We start from the raw sequence: 21,459 nt of genomic DNA on the forward strand, positions 1-21,459 counted from the left end.
CATGCTGATAGTTAACTCCATTGATTACATGAGGTGCAGTATAGTCCGGAAGTGGGTGACGACTACCTGGGCCAAGCCCGCCTTCAGCAAAAAGGCTGCCGAGGTATGGGAAAGACTAGTACTCCAGACCTCTTAGGATGTGCTGCAACCGCCATCACATTTGTGAACACCCAAGCGGCACTGGTGAGGCCAAAGAGAAGCACAGTGAACCGGAAATGCTCCTGGATTACTGAACTACAGCTAACGCTGATGGGCCGCAGGATGGTGATTTAAAATAGGTGAATAGGTGGCTTGTAGGTCGAATACTACCATCCAGTCTCTAGGGTCTAAAGCAGACAGGACCTGAGCAAGTATTAACATCCTGAATTCCTCCTTCGTCAAGAAGTTGAGAGGGTGGATATCTAACATCGGGTGGATTCCTCAGTCCTTCTTTGGCACCAGAAAGTACAGGGAATGGTACCCACAACCTACTTCAGATGCTGGCACCCTCTCACTGGTTCCTCTCACCAAAGAACCTACACTTTCTGATGCAACAAGGAGAAGCATGGGCGGTGGACGCTCTAGGAGTGGAAGGGCACAACCCTACTGAAGAATCTGGAGCAACCACTTATCTGAAGTAATGGTCTGTCACTGGGGCAGGTGGTGCATGATCCTGCCTCCAACAGGGTGCTCTTAGCAAGGGAATACTAAAGGGGTTTGGAGGTGGGAGCAACCTACTTGAGCACAATAGATTTTAGACCCATGACTTTGGGAACACCATTACTCTTTTACAGAGGACTAGGTTATCCTAGTTCTAGGTCCTGATGAAGCACCAGCAGATCCTTGGTGACTAGATAGGCACGAAACATGTCAACCATTTTACAGTAGTGTAGATCTTCCTGCACGCAGTTAACTCTAGCTTCACCCCCGCAGTTCAGGGATTCTACATATAAACTTTCACCTCAACATCAGAACATTATGTCTGTTAATTCCCATCTCCTGTTTTTAACCTTGACATTGGTACCTATAGTCAATTTTAGGTCCCATCCACCCACCCTTTCCCAGTCTCACACTCAACACTGATCAGGAAACACATTACATCCCTGGTCCTGTTTTCTGGCATGCTTCTTTCAAAAGATCTCTGGCAAACAGCCCTCTCGAGGGGCCCTTCGGGCACTGCAGCGCTAGCCCGACGAGGAGCAAGCCCGGTGATGAAGCATGTCACCTAATGGTGAGTGAAGGCTCTTGTTCCTAAACAAGCAAGTTGCTGTGGGTGACCTTTTACTCCCGTCGAACTTGGTTGTGTGGTGCTAATTATTTTGGAACAGTGTATTCACTCTTTATTATATTTCTGTGGGAGAGTGTACACTGCAGTTCCCAAAAACTCCCAGCCCCTCTCTTTTGATCTATTGGTCCATCATAGACATTTGCCTGTGACTGGCCCACAGGGTTTAAACCCTACTGGCTTTTTAGGGGACTTCCTTAGCACACTGGACAAAATGTCAAATAAGTGGTAAAAAAGTGACTGCAGCAGCTCTACTAGATATGTGCTGCTGGCATGGAAAGAAAAGAACTGATGTCAACTTGCTCTGGTGCTGACATCTGGTGATGAGACATACTGCTCAAGATTTTCTGGATCCAGTCGGACATCTGGAGTATAGTCTAAGTTAAGCAATCTCTGTCAGATGGATCAAGACAGTTCTGCTGCCTGAATCCAGAGTCATGTGGATATCATCAAAAGCTGCAGTAAGTGTTGCTTTGATTTTGCGGATTGTTTGAGAGAGCCTCCAACTCACAAATGGCTTTGACATGCATAAGAGCACAAAGGTCAAACACAGGCTTGCCTCATGCTAAGCATCTACACAACAAAGGCATTCAGAGTGCAAATCAGGCAGATATGATTTGCAAGTGTTTGAACAAATCATAAAACTTGATAATTGTGATGCGGAAAGGGTCTCGAAAAATGACCTCCAAAGAGAAAAATTAAGGAAAATAAAGGTTTGACACATTTAAAAAAACAAAACATTATTGGCTCTAATTAGTGCAGTAATATACCAAAGTCAGAAAATCTTGTATATTTCATGCAGGCACAACAACAGCAACTAACAATAGTTAACCTAGCATCATGACCAAATCTTCTATATCTAGCCTGAAGCAAGTGAGGTGGATATTGACAAGGGTACTGTGGGAAGGAAAATCTATTAAATATAGTTTATACCAAATAATTCAAACCATAGTGGTGTAACCGATTATGTCAGTTGTCAAAAGGCGACTACTAAATAATACTTATACCGAATGCACATTGACTATGCATTCAAGAGAGACTATATATGTAGGGCTGTTAATGGGGAAAGACTAGTTACTAAGCAGTTGCTGAAATGTCAGATAGAGACTACAGATCCATTTCTGTCCAATAGTTAAACATTACCTGCAACTTACTGCTAGCTTGAGTGCAACATAATTATAGTGACCACTGTTACAAGAAATAAATATGAGTAAGCTTTTTGAAATGTGTGCAACATAACTAAGTTTTTTTTACTTACCAACAGAAGGCTTTAGCAGGAATATGTTCTTACTGTAGCAGAATCCAGTCTTTGTGTTCCTGACACATTACCTGTTTTCATCACCACAGAAGGAAACATGCAGAACACAGCATGCAGTTAGTGAACAAAAATATCACACTGTATTAATTGAGGACAGTTACTATTCAATTCATATTATATGTTAGGCTACATTTGCAAAACAAGCTGTCACAAAACAAGCCTTATGTGTCTCACCTTATTATTATTACAACACAAAGGAGAGGGATGAATTGTACAGTACAGTGAAGGTATACCCTTCAAAATACTGACACTGCTAAAGAGCCTTTAACCCTTTCACTGACTTAAGATCACTTTGATACAGAATGGTGATGCTGATGCTTAATTATGCGACTTTTTGTACTATAATGCTTTGCAGATGAATGTAAAAAAAAAAAAAAAAAAAAACACATTCAAATGATGGCAGTCGACTGCTACAACCCACTCCTTAATAAAAGATCTCAGCACTGTGAAAGGTTTCACTTCCACAGTTGAAGGCCACCCTTCATGCAACTGATCACCTTGTGATAGGGACCAAAATGGGCCATCATATCTCACCATACTTTATTGCAGACTTATGGCCTCACTGGACACTAAACTTCATTATCATCTAAATCACTTCAACATACTATATATGCCTAAAGTGGTTCAAATTGCACTTACACACAGCTGCTGGTTGCCACAAAACAAGTACTAATTCCTGATGACATCTAGATATGTTGAAAGGAAATAGGCTTTTATTTCAAAGCACTAAATCTTCTATAACTACACTAGAATCTTGAGACTTTCCAACTTTCCACACATTAGGAAGATGTAGACAACCCATCCTCACATTTTCTTAGTTACATTACAGTGATCTTGTTGCTCCTCTATCTGCCCGTGATTGTTTAAGGCAGGGTGATTTACTTCCTTTTAATTATAATACTGGCCCCTGATATATCTCCGTAAAAAAACCTTGTTGTCCAGAGATTTTTATTATTGATTTGTGTTTTTGGATCATTAGAGAAGTAATTTAGCTTGGGTAGACATTGCTGATGTGGACCAAATTTTTCTGGACGACATTTTTAATGAGCATTTTCAATGCAACGGGTCTCGCATTTGTTCGAGTTAGAGCTATTAGTGTTGTAAAGCCAAAAAAAACGCAGCGCGATTGCGCTATGTAAAATCCAGCGCGATCGCGCTGAGTGGAAAATAAACAGATAAAGTAGTCCGAACTCCAGGCTGAAAACACTGAGCCTCGTATGTTTTTGGTGCGTTACCGGTGCTGTGTAGGTGGGCTAAACACCGGAAAAGGCATGACGCAAGCATGCCTTTCACAAATTAAAGCAAGCGGATTTTAAAAGGCAAGCCCATGAACCAATGTAAGTGATTGACGTGGCATGGGCATGGTTTTAAGCCCAAGAGAGATTACAGAATGGACGGAGCACTTTGTGCTCGCCCATAAAAATTGCAGGTGTGTTTCAGTGATGATTTAAAATTTTAGGAACCATGAGACGTAAATACTTCATTTTGGTGTCAAAAGATAAGTTTATGGGGGGGTCAAGTAGTCCTATAGAGACAGAAAATAACTCCAAAGAGCAACCCTTCTGCCATTTTCCAAAACAGCGGCTATAATAGAGGAATAAGAGACATACATAGAAATGAAACAAATAATGTTTTTTCATCCTTTTAAGTATAAACCAAACAAAGTTTTTGATCTGAATACGAAAAAAATATCTATCACTCCTGTTTTAAGACATTTTCATAGTTCACTTTATTTATTTGTGGTACATTTGCAGAATGTTTAATGTACATGTAAGTGCTGTGGGTAGAGGCTTCAGGAATTTTGTAGGTTTTAGCATCCCAATAATATCTTCCCAACCAAATTCACATGGATCTTTATCTACATAAGCATGATCCAAACCATTTACACATCTTCTGATCAAATAGAACGCTCTTTTAATGTGTCCACGAACAGAATATGACATTAGTGGAAGGTCACTTAGTGGGAGTGATCTCTTGAGCTCACTGTACCGCAGATCGTCAAATGTGTGACAGTCAGAACTCGTTTTCCACACACGCACAAAGAATTTTTCTATGTCTTTAAAGTCACATTCTTCTTCTGTCTCAGCAAATCCTTTTAGAAACTTCACAGGTTCAGCAGTTAAAGCTCCAAGCCTTGTTCCAATTTTGCTCATAGTGTCATCACAAGTAATAAGTGCCTTTGTAAGAACACTGGGCATCTCTGGGTCAAGAGTCTTATATAGAATATGAACTGGGATTAAGTGCCTTTTCTCGCCTGTTCCATAACGTATCCAATACTCTGACATTCCTCGACTTATGAACATTGCAACAAATCTAAGTAACACAATAATGTGTCATTTGACAGTACAATGACTTGATTTGAACCATTTCGAACAGCCCATGCGACATGTGGCACAACATGAAGGTCAGCTTCCTCCAATATGCTTTGAAGTTCTTGAACAATAAGCCCTTACCTTTTGAATCTCGCTCTGCAGGCACCACCTCCTCAGCTCAGTGACAATCATTCCACTTGCAATAATTGGAAATTTAGCGTTCACTGAATTATCAGCAATGTTTAGGTGAGTTAGCATCTCCAAGTTTATCTTGTTCGATATTGATGACCAGAATTCACCAAGTTGCACAGGTGTAGGTGTCGAATCTTTGATGCAGGCAAGGTCAATTGTTCCACTTGTAGACATTTGTCTGATTCTCTCACATTCTTGGACAGATAGTTCAAGATAACTGTCAAAGACTGTGCAGTTCTTGCAAGGTGCACAATGACTTTGATATCTGTAGAACAGTTGACGACCTCTCAGAAGTTTTGCAATGATGAAATCTTGACCGTTCGAAATTGTGACCTAGTCCAGAAAAACAGCAGTTTTCATTGAGGACACCTTTTCGAATTGAAATTCTTTAGGTGAAAGTTTTTTTCTTTGAGCTCCTGTACAAGTTTGTGCTTCACTGGTTTGGTTACAGCATCTCCAATGTCTTGTTGGAAGAAGATCATGTGACAGAAGCATCAGGTAGAAGAAGATCCATGTCCTCAGCCACTTTGAAGCTTTCTGGTAGACTGGAAAGTGTTGATGGCTTGTAGTGACTTTGCACACGTTGGCAAGGCAGTTGGGTTATCCTGACACAGCTTGTTTTCCAGAAGCTACATCATTGGTAGAGTCTTGAAAAAGCACCATGGCAGTATAATGTGTGCAGGATTTTCCAGACAAAGACAGCGGTCTTCAAAATCAAAATTTTCAAGAGTAGCAATTGTAAATCCTTTTCTGGTAAAGTGACTTGGAAGTGGTGTGTTGTCGGATTCACAAGATTTTACAGCATGAGCTGCTAACAAGTTCATGCTCCGTACTGTGTCATGCCACGAACAGATGTACACTGGGTAAGTGACATTTTCCGTTCGATGGCATGTGTAGCTGCAGATACACATGCTTTGCATAGACTAGTAAGTAGTTATCTCCCCAAAAGCGGTGGTTCAGCCTGTAGGAGTTGAAGTTGTTTGAAACAATGTTCGTAGTACTGCTTGGCCTACTGTGGCCTGTTGTGCTGTTAACACATCCATGCAGTAGTGTTTGGTAAACGTATGAGGCGTAGACCATGTGGCTGCCTTACATATTTCAGTCATTGGAATATTTCCTAGAAAGGCCATGGTAGCACCCTTCTTTCTAGTTAAGTGTGCCTGTCGTGTGATAGGCAGTTGTCTTTTTGCTTTGAGATAGCAAGTTTGAATGCACTTAACTATCCATCTAGCAATGCCTTGTTTTGAAATTGGATTTCCTGTATGAGGTTTTTGGAAAGCAACAAATAATTGTTTTGTTTTCCTAATTGGTTTTGTTCTGCAAATGTAGTACATTAACGCTCTTTTGATGTCTAATGTATGTAGTGCTCTTTCAGCTACGGAATCTAACTGTGGGAAGAACACTGGTAGTTCTACTGTTTGATTCAAGTGGAACGGTGATATGACTTTTGGTAAGAATTTAGGATTTGTTCCTAAGACTACTTTATGCTTGTGTATTTGAATAAATGGTTCTTGTATGGTAAATGCTTCTATCTCACTTACTCTTCTTAGAGATGTGATAACATGGAAAGTTGCATTTCTAATTGCTAAGTATTGCATTTCACATGAGTGCATAGTTTCAAAAGGTGGACCCATAAGTCGAGTTAAGACAATGTTGAGGTTCCAAGAAGGAACTGGTGGTGTTCTCTGTGGTATAATTCTCTTTAGGCCTTCCATAAACGCTTTTATGACTGGTATCCTTAATAATGATTTTGAGTGCGTAATTTGCAGATAAGCTGAAATTGCGGTAAGATGTATTTTAATGGATGAAAAAGCTAGCTTTGACTTTTGCAAATGTAGTAAGTAGCTTACAATGTCTTTAGCAGATGCGTGTAATGGCTGGATTTGATTATTATGACAATAATAAACAAATCTTTTCCACTTATTTGCATAGCAATGTCTAGTGGTTGGTTTCCTAGCTTGTTTTATCACCTCCATACATTCCTGTGTAAGGTGTAAGTGTCCGAATTCTAAGATTTCAGGAGCCAAATTGCTAGATTCAGCGATGCTGGATTTGGGTGTCTGATATGTTGTTTGTATTGAGTTAACAGATCTGGTTTGTTTGGTAGTTTTACATGAGGCACTACTGAGAGGTCTAGTAGTGTTGTGTACCAAGGTTGTCTTGCCCAAGTTGGTGCTATTAGTATGAGTTTGAGTTTGTTTTGACCCAATTTGTTTACCAGATATGGAAGGAGAGGGAGAGGGGGAAAAGCGTATGCAAATATCCCTGACCAACTCATCCATAACGCATTGCCCTGAGACTGATCCTGTGGGTATCTGGATGCGAAGTTTTGGCATTTTGCGTTTTCTTTTGTTGCAAATAGGTCTATTTGTGGTGTTCCCCATCTTTGGAAGTAAGTGTTTAGTATTTGTGGGAGAATCTCCCATTCGTGGATCTGTTTGTTGAGAGAATACATCGTTGTCATGTTGTCTGTTTTGACAAGGATGTGTTTGTGGCTTATTATGGGTTGGAATGCTTTCAACGCTAGAAATACTGCCAGTAGTTCTAAGTGATTTATGTGAAATTGTCTTTGCTGAGTGTCCCATTGTCCTTGTATGCTGTGTTGATTGAGGTGTGCTCCCCACCCTATCATGGAAGCATCTGTAGTTATTACGTATTGAGGCACTGGGTCTTGGAAAGGCCGCCCTTGGTTTAAATTTATATTGTTCCACCATAGAAGCGAGGTGTATGTTTGGCGGTCTATCAACACTAGATCTAGAATTTGACCCTGTGCCTGTGACCATTGTGATGCTAGGCACTGTTGTGCAATCTGGCGTTTGGGACAATGGCTATGCATGAGGACATCATGCCTAGTAGTTTCATCACCATTTTGACTTGTATTTTTTGTTTTGGATACATGGCTTGTATTACATTGTGAAATGCTTGTACTCTTTGTGGACTTGGAGTGGCAACCCCTTTTGTTGTGTTGATTGTTGCCCCTAAGTATTGCTGTGTTTGACACAGCTGAAGGTGTGACTTTGCGTAGTTGAGTGAGAAACCTAGTTTGTGGAGGGTTTCTATGACATACTTTGTGTGTTGTGAACACCGTTCTTGCGTGTTGGTTTTGATTAACCAATCGTCTAGGTACGGGAACACGTGTATTTGCTGTCTTCTGATATGCGCAGCTACTACTGCCAGGCATTTTGTAAAAACTCTTGGCGCAGTTGTTATCCCGAATGGCAACACTTTGAATTGGTAATGTACCCCTTGGAATACAAACCTTAGGTACTTTCTGTGCAAAGGATGTATCGGTATATGGAAGTATGCATCCTTTAGGTCTAGTGTTGTCATGTAGTCTTGTTGTTTGAGCAATGGGATTACGTCTTGTAATGTCACCATGTGGAAGTGATCTGATCTGATGTAGGTATTTAACGTTCTGAGATCTAATATTGGTCTCAGTGTTTTGTCCTTTTTGGGTATGAGAAAGTACAGAGAGTAAATTCCTGTTCCTTTTTGTTGAATTGGTACTAATTCTATTGCTCCTTTTTGTAGCAATGCCTGGACCTCTAGTCCTAGAAGATCCATGTGTTTTGACATATTGTGTGTTTTTGGTGGGACGTTTGGAGGGAATTTGAGAAATTCTATGCAATAACCATGCTGGATAATTGCAAGTACCCAAGTGTCTGTTGTTATCTCCTCCCAATGTTTGTAAAAATTGCTTAGTCTCCCCCCCACAGGTGTTGTGTTGGGGATTTGTGACTTGGAAGTCACTGTTTGTTCTGAGGAGTTTTAGGGCTCTGGAACTTCCCCCTATTCTTTTGGAATTGTCCCCCTCTATATTGCCCTCGAAAACCTCCCCACTGATATTGGCTTTGATAAGTGGGCCTAGTTTGAGAGGTTGTGTGTTCTGTAGCTTGTCCTCGAAACCCCCCTCTGAACTGTGTTTTGCGAAATGTGCCTCTGCTCTGTGGGGAGTAGAGTGCGCCCATGGCTTTGGCTGTATCAGTGTCTTTTTTTAGTTTTTCGATAGCAGTCTCCGCCTAAGGGCCAAACAACTGCTGTCCATTAAAAGGCATATTCAGCACGGCTTGTTGTATTTCCGGTTTGAATCCTGACGTACGCAGCCATGCGTGTCTCCTTGTTGTTACTGCAGTATTTACTGTCCTTGCAGCTGTATCTGCTGCGTCCATTGCTGACCGTATCTGATTGTTTGAGATACTTTGTCCTTCCTCCACCACTTGTTGTGCCCTTTTCTGGAACTCTTTGGGTAAGTGTTCAATGAAATGTTGCATTTTGTCCCAATGAGCCCTATCATATCTTGCCAGAAGTGCTTGTGAATTGGCAATGCGCCATTGGTTTGCTGCTTGTGCTGCAACCCTTTTACCCGCAGCGTCGAATTTGCGACTCTCCTTGTCTGGAGGTGGTGCGTCACCCGAGGTGTGAGAGTTTGCTCTTTTGCGAGCTGCCCCTACCACCACAGAGTCTGGTGTTAATTGCTGCGTGATATACACAGGGTCTGTGGGCGGTGGCTTGTATTTTTTATCCACCCTTGGAGTTATGGCCCTGCCCTTCACCGGTTCCTGAAACACCTGTTTGGAGTGTTTCAGCATTCCAGGTAGCATACGTAAGCTCTGGTATTGGCTATGAGTGGAGGATAGTGTATTAAACAAAAAGTCAACCTCTATTGGTTCTGAATGCAAGGTGACATTATGAAAAGCTGCTGCTCTTGAGACCACCTGCGTGTAGGATGTACTGCCTTCAGGTGGCGACGGTCTCGCTGGGTAACAGTCCGGGCTGTTATCCGATACCGGCGCATCGTAAAGGTCCCATGTGTCGGGATCATCCTGACTCATTGCAGTATGAGTAGGGGATTGCATTAGTGGTGGAGTGACTACCGGTGATGTGTGCATTGATGGTGGTGGAGATGGTGGCGGAGTTGTTTGTCTTGCCACCTTTGCCTGTGGCTGCTTGTCCTTTTCCTGAAAGGCAAGTTTTCTTTTCATTTTAATTGGGGGAAGAGTACTTATCTTCCCTGTGACTTTTTGAATGTGGAGCCTCTTTTGTGTGTAGTCTGGCTCTATTGATTCTAGTTCTTGTCCGAACTTATGTCCTTGCATTTGGGAGGACAATCCCTGTTCCTCTGTGTAGGAACCTGATTTCGGTTCCGAGGCTGGATGTTTTGGAATGGAAATCCTTTTGGTAGCCTTTTTCGGCTCTGACGACCCTTTCTTTGTTTTCGGCGTCGTGATCTCTCGGTGCCAACCCATTTCGGTGCCGAACTTGCTCGGAGCCGCTGTCTTGGGCTCGAGATTGCTGTGTGCCGGTATCTCGACCGGAGTCGGATGACTTCGACACAAGCGTGCCCTTTTTCGGTGCCGATGATAGGTCACCTATTTTTCGGGTTAAGCCATGGCCTGTTGGCGGTGGCATCCCCTGGGCTTTTGTGGTCTTCTCGTGAGTTTTATGTTTCGACGTCTTACTCACGGTTTTAGTTGTTTCTTCGGTATCGAGCTCGTCCGAGTCTGACTCATGGATGGAGAAGGTCTCTTCTTCCTCCTCCAAATGCCTTTGTCCTGTCGGCGCCGACGCCATTTGCAGTCTTCTCGCTCTTCGGTCTCTTAATGATTTCCTCGACCGAAACGCCCGACAGGCTTCACAAGTATCTTCTCTGTGTTCTGGAGACAAACACAAGTTACAGACCAGATGCTGATCTGTATACGGATAGTTGTTGTGACATTTTGGGCAGAATCGGAATGGGGTCCGTTCCATCAGCCTTGAAGAGACACGTGGCCGGGCCGACCAGGCCCAGACGGGGGATCGAAAAAAACCCGAAGGGCCACCGGAGCTCTCCAAAAGTCGGTGTCGATCTGTACTAACTAACCTGATGCCGAACGCAAACAATACCGGCGATTTTTCCGAGATTCTAACTAACTTTCCGAACCGAAACACGGAGCGAAAAGGAACACGTCCGAACCCGATGGCGGAAAAAAAACAATCTAAGATGGAGTCGACGCCCATGCGCAATGGAGCCGAAATGGGAGGAGTCCCTCGATCTCGTGACTCGAAAAGACTTCTTCGAAGAAAAACAACTTGTAACACTCCGAGCCCAGCACTAGATGGCGGGATGTACAAAGCATGTGTATCTGCAGCTACACATGCCATCGAACATATATATATATAGTCACTCAGAGGACACCTGTTCGTGGCATGTAGTGCTGCAGATACACATGCTGTGCATATATCGCCATCTAGTGTTGGGCTCGGAGTGTTGCAAGTTGTTTTTCGTCGAAGAAGTTTGTTTGATACTGCGCATGGGCATTGAGTCCTTTGTTAGATTGTTTTCCCGCAGGGAGTTGAAGTAAGGAGTGAAAAATTGTATATGTACAAATATACATATAGTAAGTAAAGAAGATATCCATGCAATGTATATACATATCTACATAATAAAGTACTACAACGGCTACAGGCTTCCTGGGAGGAGGGAGGGTGCATGTGAATCTTCAGCACTACATGCCACGAACAGATGTACACTGGGAAAGTGACATTTTCCGTTCAATGGCATGTGTAGCTGCAGATGCACATGCTGTGCATAGACTAAAAAGCAGTCCCTCTCCTGAGTAAGCGGGGGTTAGCCTGTAGGAGTTGAAGTAGTTTGAAATAGTGTTTTAAGCACTGCTTGACCAACATTTGCTTGTTGTTGAGATAACACATCCACACCGTAGTGTTTAGTAAATGTGTGTGGTGTGGACCTTTCTGCGTACCCATGTATCTGAGTATAGAGCAATTACTGCGTTGAGGAGTGGGGCCGGAAGGCCTCATTGCTTCAGCTTACTCCAGAGCAGATGTCTGTTCACTCGGTCGAAGGCAGCCTTGAAATCAATGAAACCAAGATGTAGTTTCCTGTGCTGCCGTTTACTCTGCTCTACCAGGAGCAAAGTTATTAGGATATTCGTCGTGGTACCCACTCCTTTATCGAAGCCTGTTTGGTCGATTGGGAGGATTTTATGTTTTTCAGACCATGCTGTTATAGTTCAGCAAGGAGCAGGGAGGCGTAGGTCTGCCTCAACGTCAATAAGGGCTATTCACCTGTACACCCCCGGATTGGCTCTATTGCCACCCTTGAAGATTTGCTTGATTATAGAGCCTCACCAGCTCTCAGGGATGCATCCTCCTAAGCTTGCTTTTAGGTATAAGGAGGTTATTAGCACTTCGGGCCATCTAAAAATGGCTTGTGGAAGGCCATTTGGCCCCGGGGCTCCTACCCAGTGGGCCTTTAGGAGTGCTTGGTATGTCCTATCAGACGACTAGTTGAAAACAATCGTCTCCCCGTCATCCAGCACGATCTTTCCTGTGGTGGGGGTCTATGCTGGCAGTTGTGGGGGTGTTTCCACTGGGCTTGTGCTTTGCTGTGAAGATTGTCTTGAGGAGACTCGCCCAACTCTTTTTCGGGATGTTTGAGTTGTTCATTGAGTTCCCTCTCTTATTTAGATTATTGATGATACCCGAGAATTCTCTGGGATTTTTCCTTTTAGCGGCAGGAGTTATTTGTTGCCAAAAGGAGCTCATGACTTTGGCCTTGTTTTTACGTATTAGTCTTTTGTATGCTTTCTTTGAGTTCATCAGTTGTTCCCTGAGTAGGAGATTGCCTGGGTGGGCCTTCAGACGTCTCACAAGCTTCCTTTGAGCTTTTTTGAGGAGTTGAGCTTGTTTTGAGAGGCGGGCCGGAGTGACTTGACGAATTGGGCCCAGATGGGTTGTGATGGGAATACTGGTCCAGTACTTTCACTTGGAAGTCCTCCCAGGCAACCATTATATGTTTGTGGGTTTTAAGGGTCTCCAACATCTGCAATTTTGCAGATAAAGATAAGGCTTCTATTGTGGCAGATGACCAACTTAGGGCCAGATGTATGAAAGCATTTTGCATTCGCAAACGGTGCGAATGCCCGTTTGCGAATGCAAAATGCCATTTCAGAATGTATGAAATACACTCTGAATGCAATTGTAAGGAATCGCTAAAATAGCGATTCCTTATTTGCGATTTCTTAGCACATGTATGAAGCCATTCCTAAATGCGATTTTTGCATTTAGGAATCGCTAATTACCACCAAGTTGAACTTGGTGGTAACCATGTGCTAAATTTAAAAATGCATTTAAAATGCATTTTTAAATTGTACATGTAAAGCACACATGCCCTTTTGGCATGTGTGCACCTTACATGTTCCCCAAAAAACGTTTGGGGTGCAGCAGAGGGGGCCTTAGCCCCCCAGCACCCTGGAGTTTTGCATTTCCAAAATTGCGATTTCTGGTTCAGAAATCGCAATTTTGGAAATGCAAAAAATTCGCAGATATGGGCCAACAGGCCCATAGCTGCGAATGGGGCCGGTATCGCAATTTGCGAATCAGTAATAGCATTTGCGATTTTTAAGAAATCGCTATTACCAATTCGCAAATGTGATACATGGCACTTTGCGAGTCGGAAATAGCGATTTCTTAAAAATCGCTATTTCCGAATCGCAAAGGACTGGCCCATAGTCTCTTGAAGCTCTTGGTCCCATTTGTGAACGAGCAGGCTCGTAAACAGGCAAGGACCTTAGGGTCAGGATTTGATACAAATGGTCATTGGAAGTGGTATATTTTATTTGAAATTGCTGTACTAAAGGGATCAGAGTTAGTGTGGCTAGGGTGTAATAGACCGTGAATTTGGGCCATGGTTCAAATGGTGGACCTATAAGTCTTGTGAGCACAATGTTAAGATTCCATGCAGGAGCTGGTGGAACTGTAGGTGGAATAACTCTTAGGGCCTTCCATAAAAGCTTTTATGACAGGAATTCTAAATAGAGAGGCATGCTGTCTGTTTTGAAGGTAGGCTGATATTGCTGTTAAATGAATTTTAATAGATGAGTATGCAAGATTTGCTTTCTTTAGATGAAGCAAATAACATACAATATTCTGAACGGATGCTTTAAGTGGATCAATGTTTTTAGGTTGGCAGTAAAATACCAAAAGTTTCCATTTATTTGCTTAGCACTGCCTGGTTGTAGGTTTACGTGTTTGTTTTAGAATGTCCATACATTCTGATGGAAGCTGTGGGTATCCGAATTCTATGACCTCAGGAGCTAAATCGCCATGTTGAGCATACTGGTATTGGGATGCCTGATCTGACACTTGTTTTGAGCAAATAAGTCTGGTCTGTTTGGGAGCTTGTGATGTGGTACTACTGAGAGATCCAATAGTGTTATGTACCAGTGTTGACATGCCCACGTGGGAGCTATGAGTATCATAGTGAGGGAAGTCAGACACATCTTGTTGACCAGAAACTGAATAAACATGAGGGGGGGAAAGCGTAAGCAAATATCCCTGACCAATTGATCCACAGAGCATTGCCCTTGGATTGAGGGTGTGGGTACCTGGAAGTGAAGTTTTGGCATTTAGCTTTTTTCGCTTGTTGCGAAAAGGTCTATGTTTGGTGCTCCCCACATTTGAAAGTAATATTGAAATACTTGTGGGGGAATCTCCCATTCGTGTATTTGTTGCTGCCTCCTGCTTAAGAGATACGCTAGCTGGTTGTGTATCTCTGGGATGTACACGGCTAGCAGGTAAATGTGATTGTGAATTGCCCATTTCCAAATTGTTTGTGCTAGGAGTGACAATTGAGATGTGTGTTCCCCCGTTTTTGCAGATAATACATTGTTGTCATGTTTTCTACCCTTTTCTGCGTGATCTGGGGCTGAAATGCTTTGAGTGCTAGGAACACTACTAGCAATTCCAAGTGATTTATGTGAGAAGTGTGAGGAATTGGGTCACGTTCTCCCTGTATTGTAAAATTGTTAAGATGGGCTCCCCAAGTAGTCATTGATGCATCTGTGGCGATTATGGTCTGTGGCACAGGGTCCTGAAATGGCCGCCCTTTTGATAAAATGTTCTGATTCCACCATTGCAGAGATTTGTAAGTTTGGCGGTCTAACAACACTAGATCCTGTAATTGACCATGTACCTGAGACCATTGTTGCGAGAGACACTGTTGTAGTGGTCACATGTTTATACGTGCATGGGGCACTATTGGTATGCATGATGACATAAGACCTAATAGCTTCATAACAAACCTTACTGTGTAGGTTTGACTGACTAGTAATTGGGATATTAGATTGTAAAATGCTTGGTTTTGTTGTGAATTTGGGTAGGCTAATGCCAACTGAGTGTTCAGAATTGCTCCTACATATGGTTGAATTTGTGCTGGCTGAAGATGAGATTTCTGGTAATTGATTGTGAACCCTAAACTGAGTAGGGTATTGTAAGGACATGCCATCCTTGGCATGGTTACCGTCTGACTTTTTGCCTTTTGTTGATGCCAGTTATGATTGAAAGTGTGCTGGAACCCTGCTAACCAGGTCCCAAGCACCAGTGTTCTTTCCCTAAACTGTACCTTTGTTCCCACAACTGGCACAGCCCTGGCACACAGATAAGGCCCTTATAAATGGTACCCCTAGTACCAAGGGCCCTGTGGCTAGGGAAAGTCTCTAAGGGCTGCAGCATGTATTATGCCACCCTGGGGACCCCTCACTCAGCACATCCACACTGCCTCACGGCGTGTGTGTGCTGGTGGGGAGAAAATGACTAAGTCGACATGGCAGGGTGCACTATACCAGGGGTGAGGGCATAGTTGCATGAGCACTATGCCCCTACAGTGTCTAAGCAAAACCTTAGACATTGTAAGTGCAGGGTAGCCATAAAGAGTATATGGTCTGGGAGTCTGTCAATTACGAACTCCACAGTTCCATAATGACTACACTGAAATCTGGGAAGTTTGGTATCAAACTTCTCAGCACAATAAATGCACACTGATGCCAGTGTGGGATTTAATGTAAAATACACCCAGAGGGCATCTTAGAGATGCCCCCTGAATACCAGTCCGACTCCTAGTGCTAGGCTGACCAGTTTCTGCCAGCCTGCCACAACCAGACAAGTTTCTGGCCACATGGGGTGAGTGTCTTTGTCACTCTGTGGCCAGGAACAAAGCCTGTACTGGGCCGAGGTGCTTCTCACCTCCCCCTGCAGGAACTGTAACACCTGGTGGTGAGCCTCAAAGGCTCATGCCTTTTGTTACAGCACCCCAGGGCATCCTAGCTAGTGGAGATGCCCGCGCCCCCGGCCACTGCCCCCACTTTAGGTGGCAAGGCTGGAGGAGATAATGAGAAAAACAAGGAGGAGTCACCCACCAGTCAGGACAGCCCCTAAGGTGCCCTGAGCTGAGGTGACCCCTGCCTTTAGAAATCCATCTTGAGTTTGGAGGATTCCCCCAATAGGAATAGGGATGTGCCCTCCTCCCCTCAGGGAGGAGGCACAAAGTGGGTGTAGCCATCCTCAAGGACAGTAGCCATTGGCTACTGCCCCCCTGACCTAAACACCCCCTAAATTTTGTATTTAGGAGCGACCCTGAACCCAGGAAATCAGATTCCTGCAACCTGAAGAAAGAACGACTGCTGACCTTAAAGCCCCGAAGAGACGACGGAGACACCAACTGACTTGGCTCCAGCCCTACCGGCCTGTCTCCTGACTCAAAGAACCTGCAGAGCAACGCATCAAACGGGACCAGCGACCTCTGGGGACTCGTCGGACTGCCCTGAACCTAAAGGACCAAGAAACTCCCGAGAACAGCAGCACTGCTCAGAAACTGCAACAACTTTGCAAATTTAAAACAACTTTCAAAGAACTCCCACTTCCCGCCAGGAAGCGTGAGACTTCACACTCTGCACCAGACGCCCCTGGCTCGAGTTTGGAGAAACCAACACAGCAGAGGACTCCCAGGCGACTCCAACGACGTGGGCACGCTGAGTCGACCTCCCTGCACCCCCACAGCGACGCCTGCAGAGAAGACCCAGAGGCTCCCCCTGACCGCGACTGCCTAGTAAGAAAGCAGCCCGACGCTTGGACCAAGCACTGTACCTGCAGCCCCCAGGACCGAGAGGAACCACCTACCAGTGCAGTAGTGACCAGCAGGTGGCCCTCATCGTAGCCCAGTCGGTGGCTGGCCCAACAAGCCCCTCTGTGCCCTGCCTGCATCGCCTAAGTGACCCCCCCCCGGGTCCCTCCATTGCTTTCAATAGCAAACCTGACACCAACTTTGCACACTGCACCCAGCCACCGCTGTGCTGCTGAGGGTGTGTTTTGTGTGCCTGTTTGTGCCCCCCCCCCCCAGTGCTCTACAAAAAAACCCTTGTCTGCTCCCCGAGGACGCAGGTACTTACCTGTAAGCAGACTAGGACCGGAGCACCCCTGTTCTTCATAGGCGCCTATGTGTTTTGGACCCTCCTTTGACCTCTTCCCTGACCGGCCCTGTGTTGCTGGTGCAGTGTAAACGGTGTGCTGCCTATGCCCAGGAGACTGACTGTGTAAGTGCTTTGCTTACCTGCAAAAACTAACTAAACTTACCTCCCCAGGAACTGTTGATTTTTGCACTGTGTCCACTTTTAAAATAGCTTGCCATTTTAACTAAAACTGTGTGTACTACTGTTTTAAATCAAAGTTCTATACTTACCTGTGTGAAGTACCTTGCATTTTATGTACTTACCTCAAATCTTGAATATTGTGGTTCTAAAATAAAGAAAATATATTTTTCTATATAAAAACTATTGGCCTGGGGTTAAGTCTTTGAGTGTGTGATCCTCATTTATTGCCGGTGTGTGTACAACAAATGCTTTAAAACTACCCTCTGATAAGCCTACTGCTCGACCACACAATAGAGCATTAGTATTATCTAATTTTGCCACCATCAACCTCTAAGGGGAACCCTTGGATTCCTTGCACACTATCTCACACAATAGATACCCATAGGAAGTTGGCTCTGCATATACTATCTCAAAGTGAATGTTGTTGACAGTTTCTGTTGTTTATTAGCCAGTCATCCAGATATGGGAAGACATGTATGTGTCGTCTTCGGAGGTATACCGCAACTACGGCTAGACATTTTGTGAATACCCTTGGTGCTGTTATTATTCCAAAGGGTAGTACTTTGAATTGGTAGTGCTTACCTGCTATTACAAAGCTTAAGTACTTGCGGTGTGCTGTTTGTACAGGAATGTGGAAGTAAGCGTCCTTTAAATCTAATGCTGTCATGTAGTCTTGTTTTTGTAACAAGGGAATGACATCCTGTAGAGTGACCATGTGGAAATGTTTTGACAGGATATATTGATTTAGAGGTCTAAGATTGAGAATTGGTCTGAGAGTGCCATACTTTTTTGGTATGAGGAACTATGTAGAATATACCCTTGTCGACAGATGGGAACCATCTCTTTTGCACCTTTGAGTAGGGGAGATTCTACCTCTTGTTTCAACAGAGGAATGTGTTCGAAAGAAAGCCAGTGTGCCCGGGGTGGAATGTTTGGTGGAGGGGAGATGAGTTCTAGGCAATAACCATTATGGATAATTGACAGTGCCCATTGATCTGTTGTAATTTGTTGCCAGTGAGGGTGGAAATATTGCAGTCTTCCACCCACAGGAGATGTATGCTGTTTGGGAATGCATGGAAAGTCACTGCTTCGACGAGGCGGAGGCACCTCTTGTGGCAGGGGATTAACCTCTGGATCTAAAATTGTGTGCTCTACAAGAGCCCCTGAATGATCCCCTGGGATAATATTGGTGGCCCTGTTTTTGCTCGGATGTAGAGGCCTCGGAAACTTGTGGCTTAAAATCTCCTGTAAATTGAGGTTTGCAAAATGAGCCCTGAAAAGGTTTTGTATAAAGGGCTCCCATGGTTTTTGCTGCTTGAACCCTTTTTTAATTTTTAAATGGTTGGGTCCACTTCCAGTCCAAATAGTTGCTGCTTGTTAAAAGGCATGTTAAGGACCGCCTGTTGTATTTCAGGCTTAAAGCCTGAGAACCTTAACCAAGCATGTCTTCTAATTGTAATGCTAGTGTTTATCCCTTTAGCCACTGTATCAGCTGCATCTAATGCTGACCTGATCTGGTTATTGGCAATGGCTTGTCCCTCTTCCACTACCTGGTGTGCCGTTTTCTGGTGTTCCTTTGGGAGGTATTGTAGGAACTCCTGCATCTCATCCCAATGTGCCCTATCGTATCTAGCTAAAAGGGTCTATGCATTGGCAATATGCCAGTGATTTGCAGCTGAGGTGCCACCCTTTTGCCTGCTGCGTCGAATTTGCGGCTTTCTTTATCAGGGGGCGGAGCGCCCCCTGTGGACCGGCTGTTAGCGCGTTTCCTGGCTGCACTGACTACTATGGAGTCTGGTGGTAACTGCTGGGAAATGAAAACTGGATCTGCTGGTGCCGGTTTATATTTCTTATCTATTCTAGATGTTAACACCCTGGCCTTAACTGGCTCTTTAAAAATTTAATCTGCATGTTTGAGCACACCAGGCAGCATTGGCAAACACTGGTATTGTTTGTGTGTTGAGGAAATAGCGTTAAAGGGAAAATCCTCTTCTAATGGCTCAGAGCGCATCTGGACACTATGATATACGGCTGCCCTGAAAATGACTTGGTTATATGCTGTAGTGTCCTCAGGTGGAGATGGTCTTGTCGGATACAACTCAGGATCATTAGGTGGGATTGGTTCAGAGTCATACAAGTCCCATGGATCCATGTTATAAATACTACCACCCTCATACTCCCCATGTGAAGAAGTATGAGATTGTGTGGGCGAAGTTGATGGTGGTGGAGAAAAGGAAAGATAAGGTGAATGTGGAAAAGTAAGCTGAATAGTCTTTGGGTTTTCCTTATGCTTAAATATTTTCACTGGTGAAGGTCCAAACTCTCCTGGAATGCTAATTTCCTCTTTGTCAATGGAGGAGGAGAGGCAATAATCTTTCCGGCCTCTTCCTAGATTTGAATCCTCCTTTTTTTCTGGTCGAGGACGTCAAGAATGGGTCTAAGGTCTGACTAATCCCCCTCTTGTTCTGAAGATGAAGCATGTTTTCTGCCTTTAAGAGAATGTTCCGAAACTTTGGTGGCAGTATGCTTCGTACTGGCTGAAAAAACAGTATGAGTAGATGTAGACCGTTTTTTCAGCTCCGAAGATGGGCTTCAATGTCTCGGCTCTGAACAGGAGCGTATATGTTTCGGTTCTGATGTACTTGGAAGCAGACCCGGTTCGGAGGTGGAAGCCTCCATCTTTCGACTCGACGCTGAAAAAGGCGTGGCAGTCTATTGCTGGGGGTGAGTTTTGGCCTTCTTCGGTGCCAAACCAGAGGGTCGGTCAGCGAGTTCATGTTTTCGGGTGGAACCATGGCTTAGCAGCAATGGTGTCCCCAAGGCCTGGCTGTCCTCCTCTGAATCTCGGTCAGTCTGAATCTCAAATGGAGACTGTAGTCTGAGCCTGTCCTTCTCCAAGGATGTTGGGCGTGGGCTCTGTGGATTTCAATGCCATCTCCAACCGCCCTGCTCTCCGATCTCGTAATGTCTTCTTTGATCGAAAAGATAGACATGCCTCACAGCTTTCTTCTCGGTGGTCTGGAGAAAGGCAGAGGTTACACACCGAATGCTGGTCGGTGTAGGGGAACTTGGCATGGCACAGAGGACAGACTCAGAATGGAGTCCGATCCATGAGCCTATGACGCAGTAGGCCCGAAGAGGCCAGAGAAGGGTGTGGGTGCCCGAAAAGAGCATTTCATCGATCCTGACGCAACAATCGGATGGAGCGTAGTGGGAAACCGCGATCAAAACTACACCGATGGTGAGATAAAAGATAGAGGTTCAGATAGTACCAAACCGAAAATACAGAATGAGAGGGAACACGTCAGAACCCGACGGCGGAAAGAAAACAATCTAGCAAAGGATTCAATGCTCATGTGTAGGAGGCTAGCCTGGCTTATAGTGGGTACCTTGTGGTACTTACACCTTGTGCCAGGTCCAGTTATCCCTTATTAGTAGATTAGTAGTGTTCTAGCAGCTTAGGATATACTCCCTTAGGAGGTAAGTAATATACACAAAATATACACACAAACCAAAATCAAGTAAGTAAAACACTTAGAAAAGTAGTGCAAGCACTGTAGAACACAACAGAATGCAATAGGAGACAATAGGCCTAGGGGCAACACAAACCATATACTCCAAAAGTGGAATGCGAACCATGAATGGACCCCAGGCCTAGTGTAGTGTGTGGAGAGTCGCTGGGAGTGTAAGAAAATAGTAAGGCTGACTGCAAAGCACTGAAGACTGATTCCTAGACCTGGGGACCTATAAAGGAAGGGGACCAAGCCTAAGAGTCACGCAAGTGTCCAAGGGGGGCAGGAGCCCACTAAACCCCGGATTAAGGTGCAAAAGGGCTGCCTCCAGGTGGAAGAAGCCGAAGATTCTGCAACAATGGAAGGTGCCAGGAACTTCTCCTTTGGTCAGAAGATGTCCCACAGCGTGCTGGAGGATGCAGAGTTGTTTCCACGC

General features: G+C 44.3%; 1 protein-coding gene across 14 annotated transcripts in view; it reads right to left on the minus strand.

Annotated features, from left to right (window-relative positions):
• PPFIA1 (PTPRF interacting protein alpha 1) overlaps positions 1 to 21,459 on the minus strand; it is a 540,698-nt gene that overhangs the window by 22,196 nt on the left and 497,043 nt on the right. For all 14 annotated transcript variants that reach the window (XM_069221888.1, XM_069221884.1, XM_069221890.1 and 11 more), the window contains one exon: positions 2,523 to 2,593. In XM_069221888.1, coding sequence (XP_069077989.1) covers positions 2,535 to 2,593 — 59 coding nt within the window. In that variant the 3' untranslated portion in view covers positions 2,523 to 2,534. The remainder of the gene's footprint in view (positions 1 to 2,522; positions 2,594 to 21,459) is intronic.

Source organism: Pleurodeles waltl, chromosome 3_1, assembly GCF_031143425.1.
Source record: "Pleurodeles waltl isolate 20211129_DDA chromosome 3_1, aPleWal1.hap1.20221129, whole genome shotgun sequence".
Taxonomy (NCBI): domain Eukaryota; kingdom Metazoa; phylum Chordata; class Amphibia; order Caudata; family Salamandridae; genus Pleurodeles; species Pleurodeles waltl.